The sequence below is a fragment of the Semicossyphus pulcher genome, unplaced genomic scaffold (genome assembly GCF_022749685.1).
Source record: "Semicossyphus pulcher isolate SPU_LCO1_2020_fin unplaced genomic scaffold, fSemPul1.0.p SCAF_14, whole genome shotgun sequence".
NCBI classification, from domain to species: Eukaryota; Metazoa; Chordata; class Actinopteri; order Labriformes; family Labridae; genus Semicossyphus; species Semicossyphus pulcher.
The window spans coordinates 7,309,778-7,320,774 of NW_027211648.1; the positions used below are offsets into that span (position 1 = coordinate 7,309,778).

Here is a 10,997-nt window from a genome sequence, read left to right on the forward strand (position 1 = left end):
GATCTATTCGTGTCATTGATTTTCTGGTTGTTAGAGGAAGAACGTGACTGGACGCTTTCCAGGTTTTACTCTCTAATTATTCTGTAAACTTTAACCTCACTGTTGTCTGCCTTTAAAGTAAGCCAGAGAGAAAATATTTTCTCAGCTTCATGTAATCATAAACCAATCGCCCTTAAGCGCTTTTAACAAATAGCCAGAGGAAAACGACCCAAACTGTATACTGTAACTGTATCTATACTGAACTCAAGCAGCCGTACAGCTATACAATACATGTTCTGTTACGACACTATATTATACACAGTTCACTATTTAAAGAAATCTTTCCTTTGTCTGGATGTAAACTGTTTTAACCAGCTTGGGAGTAGAAGATCTTTGATACATTATCCATATTACTTGATTTTGATTGGTTAATCACAGCATTCCGAGGTCTGCTATTTCTTGATAACAGACCGTTGCTTCCTGCTCACCATACATTATCTCTCACGTAGAGCATGTGTATTTAGAAGTTGAAGGGCTGGTTACCTAAGCCTCTACACATTACTTAGACTAAGGTGTAGGGAGTGACCAAATATTTTAATCAACACCTGCATGCTTTTATTTCAAGAGTTCTAGATAGCAACAGAGTCATTTTTATAAAAATACATGCATATTTTAGTTTGTTTTGTATTTTGAAGTCTGTAATAACTGCTTCAAATAAAAAGTATAAACTATACAAATATTTTAGAGGATCAAACATCCGTTGAACATGAATTTGGTTATTTATTTGACAATGTGTTTCTAAGATGTTAAGATAATTATGGGCTTAAAATGGATCTTGTGAGAGTTGCAGTTGGCTTTTTTAGTATGTGTCTTAACATGGAAAGTACTGTAGTAAATATTATGTATTCAGTTTCACGTGTTTACCCGATTCCTCTCCAGATCTTTAAGATGGAGTCGGCAGAGTAGACAAGAGAACTGTCGGATTAACACCAGCAGGATCTTTTTGCCTTTCCCAAAATATTTCTGTAATGTCACCGTTCTGCAAGACAGCCGGACACAGTAAAATACTTAAGGGTTTTGTCATATAATATATACAGACAAACTCATAAAACTGTCACCATTTTATTTTCTCATTTTTTATGAGTCAAAGTATAGGAATTGTAACAACAGAAATCTAAGCATTTTTGTGCCTAAAAAGTCTTAGGTTTTTATTTGTATCTCATAAAATGGGAGCAAAAGACAGAATGTTTATTTTTTTGATCACTATAAATCTAACTGCCACAGTGTTTGGTTGGATTTCATAACAAGAAAGGTTGCGTAAAAGGAGATAAATCAAACTTACTCTCCTGTTCTGGCGTTGATTAGAGATGTATCTGGTGAAATGCGTTCTGTCTTCTGGTTCCCATCCATTATCTTAGCACTCAGTTGTAACTCATCATCCAAATGTTGCAGAAAGGCATCCCACTGCACCTGCGTTACATCGGCCACAGTCAGTAAAAAACTAAACGCCCCAGCAAAAACTCTGATAGGAATGTTTTTGAAAATGTTTGATAACATTTCAGTGACTCACTTGTAATTCCTGAAAGTCCTGCACAGCTTCTCGTAAAGCAGCACAACTGGAGACGCCATAAAATAAAGTTAGTATTGATGTTTCAGTATGTAGGGGCTGTGAGTTATTTATGAAGGAAATGAATAAATACGTAGGAAGGAAAATCAGGAGTTACAGCAGTTTAAGTGGGCTGAGTGAATCCAAATCCTCTATTGCTTTTGAATTCAGAGAGTAAACATACTATGTACATTTGAACACAAATAAAAGTTGTGTATTTTTAATGACCAGGCCAAACTATGATCTGGATTTGTAATTTCTTCACCTTTGCCAGGAAATGTTTTGAAGTACTGAATGCAAATTATCAGACATGAAGATACTGCAGTAAAAAGGTCAAGTCATTTATTATTATTATTACTGTGTTACTATATATTGAGTACTGTTTGATCCCCGCAATTATCACACCATAGTCATTCAAACGCGAAGCAAATATTCGTCTTGCATTACTCGCGAGAGTTTGACCGCCGGATCAAAATTCCCGTTTAAATAAAAGGCGAAAACTCGCCCTTCACTTTCGGAATGGAGGAGAGGAAGCGGGGCTTATCTCCATGGTTACCAACGGCGTCAGGAGGATCTCGATGTTGATAGGCTCTCGCTACACCACGTGACACGTCGCGATCATTCGCATCATTCACGCCACCCAACGCGAATTCCCGTCTACTCGTATCATTGCATTGACTTTGCATGGAATCTCGCCGCAGATTCACGTCTATCAGCGTTCGGTGTGAACGCACGAGTAATATGTTTTAGAATAAAAATGATGTTAAAATTATCATTCCCTTGCAAATCATAAAAATTATTCAGCCCTGGCTTCAACTGACAATTATTTTCATTATAGCCAAATATGAACGTTTTATAATAAATCGGCCTATAAAATGCACAAATTGTAAACAATTATTATAGTTAATATCTTTTAAATAGCTTGTTCTTTCTCTTCTCTTCTTTCTAGCTCTTACTGAGTGTTTTTTCTCCATAGGTCCTCTGCATTCTTTTTCCTTTTAACAGACAAACTGTAACAGTAGAAAAAGAATATCAGTCAGTAAGTCATCTCTGCATGTCTAGGAGTGCATTGCAAAATCTTTGTTGTTTTTAAACTCCATTTACTTTTTTAATGTGTAATGAAACATTAGCTTGTACAGGTTTATTATGGGATTGCTCATAACCTTCTGTACAAAGCTGCTCCAGCTTCAATCAGACCCAGCAGTGACTGTTGCTGCTCTATGCGGATTTTCTGCCTGATGAATTCCTGTAGTGAGCCTGTTTGAAAAAGTAAATGAAGTTAGTATGTAACAGTGTGTTGAGTTTGTTCTTTATGTCTAATGATTGACTGGCCTCCTGCAGCCCCCCACTCAGGCTACATCCTGCCAACTGAGAAACGCGGCATCCGTGGTCTATTTTTATGTGTACTTGTCCGGCCCCACAAAATGCTGCCTACCTTCCCTGCTCTCCTTCTCGGCGAGGTCCAGCAGAGCTCGGCCATTTTTAACAAAAGCTGTGAGAGCTTTCACACAAGACGCTGCAGTGGCGTCTTCTGCTCGATCAGCCATTTTCTGTTTCAGCGTGGTTTTGTAATCGTTTCATAACATTACGCAACATCTTATCAGTGCACCAGAGTCAAACAATCTGGGCTGTCTCTCAAAGTCCTCTCTGAGTTAATGGGCAAGTAAATGATTTGCTGTGGAAGCTCAGTTTAAAGGGTCATTTCACTGACAACAATACATTGGATGCATGGGCTTTTACCAGTAAAGGGTGGTTCTAACAATAGGTAGCTATTAGCTTATTACTTTAATTTACCATCAAGTCTTTTTGAAGGTTATTCCCATCCCTTTGCATACATTTAATGTTTATATAGCCACTTTGCTAGCTGTAATTGAGCCTGGTACAACAGAGGAGATTTTTGTGCTCGAGGCAAAGAGCATCTGCAAGTATGTAGCGGCATCATTTGGAGGAAATCATCCTATTAGAAAAATGAAAGTGCATGTTGGAAAATAAATTTGCCAATATGCTGCATTTCACAGTTTAGGGGGTGAAGAAGGATTGACATCTTTATGACAGTCAACGCAAATACAATGAGCTGGAGCACCATAACATTACCTAAATACTACAGTACCCATGAACCTTTGCTGCTGTTTCGATGAAGAAGAAGCCTCGAAACGCTCCGTGGTTTTAGATGTGAACAAAACACCGCATAAATGAATAATTTGTCTGAATAACAAAATTATGACTGTATGTCTTTTGCTGAAATGCACCGTGGGAGTCATAGTTCATTTATTTAATTCTGTACAGTCCTGTACTTTAGATTTTTAAATGAAAAAACATTAATTTTTAAACACAGCTGTTTATCTGTTGTATTTATAACCCATCATGATCCATCGTTTTCTTCTTCCTTCTCTTTTTCCCCGCTTTCTCTTCATCTGTTTGTTTTATATTTGTTTCTTTGTTTGTTTGATTTCTGCTTTGGTAACGTCTGATCTTTTTGTAACTGTTTTTATTGTCCTAAAACTCCATGTTTTGTATGTGTTTCACTTGTCTTCACATTACGTCCATCCATCAGGAAACTTTCATTCAGATCTAAGCAAGTCACACAATGTTGTATGTTGAGAAAATTAACATAGCCTGAGATATTTTGAAACATACCAAGTTTAGTGGGGAAAATTTCACTCATCACCAATACCGATATACTGAATTTGGACCATCGTCTCCTAGCTGTTGTGCTCTGCTACTTGTGCTGAGAGGATTGTAAAGTGGATTCTGAGCAGCTCTTCAAGACAAACTGCATGATACCAGTACTATCACCTCAAGCATTATTTTCTGCATTATTTGTTATATTTGCCTCATATTGGAAAACAGATACACCCATACTGATATATCTGTGATAGGCTAACATATGGCCAACAGATATATCGGTCAGCTTAAATAAAATAAGAGTTTTCTTACCCTTTGCAGGTCTATAGGTCTGTTGGTAGCAAATAAAGGAAGGTTTGAAACGTTCTTTACTTTCTTTCTCTGTCAAAAAAGCCATAAAACAGTTTTATTTGCAAAGTTTGTGGCAGGTAGTTGAATTAATCTTCTCTTAAATCTTTACACATGAGGATCAGACACTCAGCAAGAAGCCAGCATTTTTCTTTTTATTGCTCTGAATCTCACATGAACCATATTTCTTTCTCACAGTAGTCGCCGCATTAATCAACCGACTCCATTTCCAAATCTCTCTGTTCCTGGCATCCGTCGTCCTCGACCTTCTGGAGGTGTTCGCCGTTGATCTCCTCTATGTGGTTCTCCTTAGGCTCCTGGGCGCCTTCGGAAAGTCCTTGTGATTGGCTAACGACTGTTTCTGTGGGTGTAACATGAGAGATCGTAAAAGAACTGGCGATCTCCTTCAGAAGGGCCTGCTCGGACTTCAGTTTAGCCAGTTCCTTGGTGAGCTGAGTTTCGGGTGCTGGTGTCTTGGCGGGGGCTGCAGAGGAAGAGGCCGCAGTATTCTGCTCGGGTTGGTCGTTTTCAGGGTCTTTAGGGGTCTCCGGCACCTCCGGGACCTGCTTCTCTGCTGGTTCAGGAGTGGTGACGTCTGGTTGACCTCCAGCTCCCTGCACCTTATCATAAAGACTCTTTCTCTCCTCTTGCAAAGCCCTGCACAGATTCTCAAGCTTCGTGTTCTTGACGGTGACGAGCTCGAACTCCTTTTCCTTGATTGCTTTCTGTAAAGGATTACGGACACGCTGTTAGAATGAAACCTAATACTTAGTATTGTGCTATGAATGACAACGTCTCTTACATCTGCCACCATGTCAACGAGACTCTTGTTGCAGCCGTCAAAGCGAGACTTCCATGACTGACACTCTTTATCCAGCTTTCTCATTTTCTTGGACATCTACACCACAAAAAAAAAAACATGTTACACAATACACAATCAAAGCCACATCTTAAAATAGCTGCCACAGTACAGTGTAGGATTATACAGCTTGTCAGTGTTGGTGTAAATCTCGTGGGATTTGTTTCGCTTATTCCTGTTTTTATCATGTTTTATTTGCAGATAAACAAAGTAAGTCAACCGTAATCATGAAGCCGACTTCAAATGTTGCGTGGAAGCGCTCTTACTTTGTCCATATCCTGTTTGAAGCCGCTGTAGACACTGTTACTCTTTGATACGGTGCCCTGGAACTCGTCAAACTTCTTGGAGTACATTTCGAGCTGAGGAGAAATAGCAGAAGAGCATAATCAAGACTCTAGAGAGGGAGAAAAAGGAGCCCATGTTGCCCATGTTGCCCTGTTACCGCACCTGAGACCTCATGTTGATTTCTTGCTCCCTCAGCGCCTTCACTTGCGATTTATACTCCAGTGCTTGTTTTAGCATCTGCAGAATATTAAAATGTTCTATGAAAATGAGCATTAGGGGATTAGAGTTGCAAATATTTGGTGCTTGTATCTCTCGACAAATCTGATCCACAAAAACATACAAGGTCTTTTTCCAGCTTGTGCCTCTCCTCGGCCTCCTTCACCATCATGTTTGCCTGCGTGAGTTTGGTGTCCAGCAGCTTTTCTTTCAGGTCTCTGTGTTTGAAAACCTTTTGCAAGTTCTGGAAGACAATCAGGTGAATTTATGAGTCGTTTTCACACCGAAAGCTGTTTCATTTCTCGCTCAGGGCGCCTTGGCAACATAAAACTGAAATACTGCAGCTAGTAAATGTAAGACCTGGGCGAAATGTGCAAATAATTCATGTGTTTGAAAGTTGCACAGAGGCCCAGATGTGTGGGGTTTTACATAAGTACAGTTCATGCAGTGTCAGGGAGGTTTGCATAGAGATTGAGGTATATGCCTTGTGTATGTATGTGGCAGGATCAGTACCGCCTCTCGCTGGTCGTATTGTGTAATGAGCCCCTTCAGTTTCTCTGCCAGAGCGCTGTTCTCCTGGCACAGCTTGGTGTTCCGGCTGCTGTGTTCCTCGATTTGGGCCTGAATCTCACTCAGCGTCCCCTGGAAGTGGGTGGTGATCTCTTTCCTCTTCAGGTCGTCCTCTCTGCACCTCTGCAGGGTCTCTTCCTGCAGGTCAGGGATGGATGTTAAAGCTCAAAGCAACCTTTTTGACTGTGTGATGCATTTGTTATTAGCACAGTGGCATGGAGCTGGTGGCATCTTTAGGTTGTTTTTGGCCGACCACCGGGGTCAGCCCTACACATGGGTCTGTGTGTGACGGGCGGACTGACTGAGTGACTGAGTGACTTTCACAGCCGTAGAGAGAGAGAGTCTCGACATCGCAATGGCGGATCATGGCGCATATTGGACCTCCACTGACGCAACTCTCTGTCTATACGGCTCTGGATACTTTGTTTGGGGAGTAGGCGGGGCTGCTCCTCCGCTGCTCCTCCGCTGCTCGTCCGCACCTGCTTTCAAACACGTTGTCATCGGCCTCATAAGGACAGTCCTTGTAACACATTGCCCACAAAAGTGAACTTTGACCTGATGAGGTCAGCCACATACTAGGTTTTGACCTAGTCTTGTTTTAGAATACCCAGGTGCACGTCGAACAGTGAAATTTGTTAAGTTCTGTCTAAATAGAAGATTTCCTGTCGTTATACCCACTCCGTCTTTCCCACCTAAAACTTCTCGGCTGATAAATCTCTGCAGCCGTACTGAAGACGAGGAGTTAAGTCAAAAGCCGATTGGTTGGTTTCAAATAGAAGTCTTTTGACCATGCACTACAGACGCTGCTGCAGACAACTGAACTGAATTTACTTTTGTGTCATGTTATAAGAGCGATTCATAGATTAGTTGTCTGGCCTCCAAATTGTCAGGAAGTTGGGAAAAATGACGACGTGTTTCCCAAGCCCAATATGATGTCATCACATGTTTTACCCACAACACAAACATATAAGAAAGAATGATTTTTTCTGAGATAGATGAGTAAAAAAACAAAACATATATATATTAGAGACGGATCTGGATCAGAGAAATTGTACTTTTTTTTCAGTTGTCAAATTAGTTTGAGCTTGTAAACTTTAGGGATTTGTTGCTTTTAGTAATTTATAAAGGTAAATAAAGAGTCTTTGGGTTTTCTACTGTTGGACATAGGAAGCAATTTGCAGAAGTGCATATTTTACAATTTTTTATACATAATAGACAAAGTAATTAATCGAGTAATCCACATATAACCTCAGATTATCAGTAATGGAAATAATCATTAGTTATAACCTTAGAGTGAAATCTTCAAAGCCAGTGTAGATTTAATTTTCCGACAGACCGCCCAGATCATCTGTATTTAAAGTCTTTAAACTGTTGGATCCCACTAAAATTAGAAATTCAATCTGTTTGTTTGGCCAACATTTGTCTTTACATCACGACTTGTGGGTGTGGCAGTTGAAGGGGTCAAAGCCTGAGCTCTGACGTAACGGTTGATGTTTGGTGCCAGCTGATGTCGCCTCCTGCCGAGCGCAACATATGGTGACAACACCCCGCCGGCACTAAAAACAACTAACAGCAAATGGTGATGCAAGAAGCTGGGATTAGAAATGGATCGGAGATTAATCTGAAGTACCTTTAAGGTCTTGTTGTGCCTCTGCAGCTCTCGGCAGAGCCCCTCCAGTTTGCTGCGAGCCAGCACGGCCCGGCTGTGCTCGCTCTGCAGCTGGTCCTTCTCCTTCATCACCTGGAGCAACTTCTTCTGCAGAACCTTCAGCTGCTTCTGGTCACTCCGGTGCTCCTCCAACTGCAAAAACACACTAAGTAAATCCACCACATGCCCATTAGGGTAAAGATCTAGTTTCCAGTGCTCATCCACTCACCAGCTCGGCGTGCTTCTTGATGATGGCTTCCAGTTTCTGCTCCGGAGTGTTGAGTTTGTTCAGACTCTGCATCAGCAGCATGGCTTCCTTTCCTGAACAGCCGCAGAGAATTTCACGTCAGTCAAGTCATGTTTGAGTTTGATTTATTATAATTACCGAAGAGTAATTAAAATAAATCTGATTTGTCACACAGTTATATGTAAAAATATGTAAAGATATACAGCAATTATTTTTGGAAACGCTGTCCAGGATTACGAGAAGTCCACCACTATAATAGGAATGTGGAAATACTATTTCACCTGCTCCTCTGTTGCAGATGGATGCACTTACACGCATTTCAGCTCCGCTTACACACCTATCAGTTTCAGTACAACTTGGACTTTTGCTGACTGAGCCGAATGAAACCCACTTCAGCTAAAATCAATGAAACATTTTGAGGGGGAAAAAAACCAAACACCTAGATTTTTGAGCATCTTCTTCTCCAGTTTCTGGTCCTTGCGGGTGTCGGCCTCTTTGACGGCTGTGACCTCCTCTGTGTCCTCTGGCTCAGCGGGAATCTCGGCATCCTGGTAGGTGCTAATGATGTCCTCCAGCTGCTGGGCCAGGTCTTCTGTCAGGTCAATGTGGTGACCCTCGGCTGGTGACGCCTCAGGACCCACGGGTGCAGGGATGCTCTCCTGACAAGCCTCCATTATTCTGAGCTAGTACTGAGAGGGAAACAGTTGGTTTCTGTAATGAATACAGGTAGTATTCTTCTCACCGTCCGATTAGTCTCTCGGGATGAACTCTGACTCTTTTTGCCTGACCAACCAGAGTCTATCCAATCAATGCCACCTCCATATGGTTACAAGATGTCTTGGTTATCTCATCATGCGTTTTGAAGGCTAGCTAGAATATTTACTTTTTGCTCATTTTAATCTATAAGACAAAGCAATGCGACGCACTGTTCACAGCAGAAATTGTTACTTATAGCATTAACAATGGCTCTGTTCTAATTAAGAGTCCAAGTGAGCCCACAACGATGTAACCAGCATGAACAACACCAGGAACCTGAAACTGAAGCAGCTAATTTTAATTCAGCCATCATTAATTTTAATAATTACACCTGTACTTTTCCTTCTCCAAAGACGGCATGCTTGACTGATAACTCCGCCAGGTTGATATATTGGATACTACCTTTTTGCAGGACTGGAGTTACAGAAATTAATGAATTAATTGAATCGTTAAAAGATAGAAAATTCCTCTGGAACTGTTTAAATAATCGTCAATTTTCAAGCTTCTTCTTTTTCTGTGATGCTGAATTTCTTAGATGTTTGCCTGACATAACATTTGATCATTTTATAGCAGTTATTTTTCACTATTTTCTGACAATTTTTCATCCAAACATTTAGAGGACTGATCGAGAAAATAATCAGAAGATAATAGATATGAGAAATATCCACCCCCCTCGGCAGGTACCAACATGTTACCTTTCAGCAAGGCACTTAAAACAGCTGTTTATTCTTTACTGAAGAAATCCAGTTGCTACTACAGACACAGTAGTGACAACGCATTGTGTAAATTAAGGACAATGTTTTTGACTAGATTCTACCTCGAGCAATTTAAGTGATAGAAAAGCTTATTATGGTGCGACAGTGAAAAGCATTAAGTTGTACGGTGCCTTAGTGCCTGTCCTTCGTGTGTTGCACAGGCTCAAAGCCAGAGCCTGTTTACGTGCATAAAATTAGTGCAGCCTTCACACTGCCTGCGCTTTCACAAGCAGAGCACATGGCACCTGTTCCAGAGCCCACAGGCTATTTTAGGAACTTCTTTATATGGGCAAGTTATTTATTTATTTCTAATCCACTCTCATTGATGTCAATGTCAGTGGTTGTGCATACAAAAGCTGCATTAATGACTATAAAAAAAACATCTCTGTTACATAACTGACCCCAACTGTATTCAATATTTCCAAAGGAGGCAGATATCCAAATGGAAATTCAACTAAAAATACATGACAGAAGTAAAAGGCAGAATTGATTCCTTCAGAGTGGTGGTGCATAATCACATCGATCAATTAAAAAGGAAAAGCAGAATCCTAAACAAAATGAATCTCTTCCACGAACATGTGACACAGGCAAGTATCAGGCAGATTAACTCCTTCTTCACACAAAGTTTCATAAAGCTACCAAATTCAAACAGTTATTAGGACCTAATAAGAAGAAGTTTTGAAAGCATCTCAATCACAGAGTTAAAGGTTATTTCTATGCTGTTTGAGAGTAAATGTCCCTGAAGAAGCAGGATAGTGAGCAAACAAGGTCTTACCGGGACCAAGGGCCAGAGAGGGAAAAGGAAGAGTGTCGAGGGGCTTGGACAGGCTGCCACCACAGATACAACAGCTGTGATAAGAGCACCTCAAAATAAACCAGAGGAGCACAGCTCACTCTCAGCAGAGAGAGGGAGGACAGAGATACTGAATGTCTCTGTCTCTGTCCAGGACACCACACTTACAAAACCATAGTCCCCTGATTGTCATACGAACAGGAATCAACCTCAGAGTGTTACATAAAGTAGGTGCTTGTATAAATCTTTGCATCAGTCCAACGTCTTTCTGTTAAGATCTTCAGCAGCCATTTTATGCAATGCCTCTGCT

At 40.8% G+C, this 10,997-nt stretch overlaps 1 protein-coding gene across 1 annotated transcript; it reads right to left on the reverse strand.

Annotated features, from left to right (window-relative positions):
- Nucleotides 1-4,643: 4,643 nt before the first annotated feature.
- txlnbb (taxilin beta b) lies at nt 4,644-10,733 on the reverse strand. Its single transcript, XM_069661771.1, has 10 exons — nt 10,670-10,733; nt 8,823-9,072; nt 8,366-8,457; nt 8,119-8,289; nt 6,432-6,626; nt 6,043-6,162; nt 5,865-5,939; nt 5,684-5,776; nt 5,361-5,456; nt 4,644-5,283 (listed from the first exon to the last, which is right to left on the reverse strand). Exons 2-10 carry the CDS (start codon nt 9,055-9,057, stop codon nt 4,768-4,770), a joined length of 1,593 nt encoding a protein of 530 aa, XP_069517872.1. The 5' UTR covers nt 9,058-9,072; nt 10,670-10,733; the 3' UTR covers nt 4,644-4,767.
- Nucleotides 10,734-10,997: the final 264 nt, after the last annotated feature.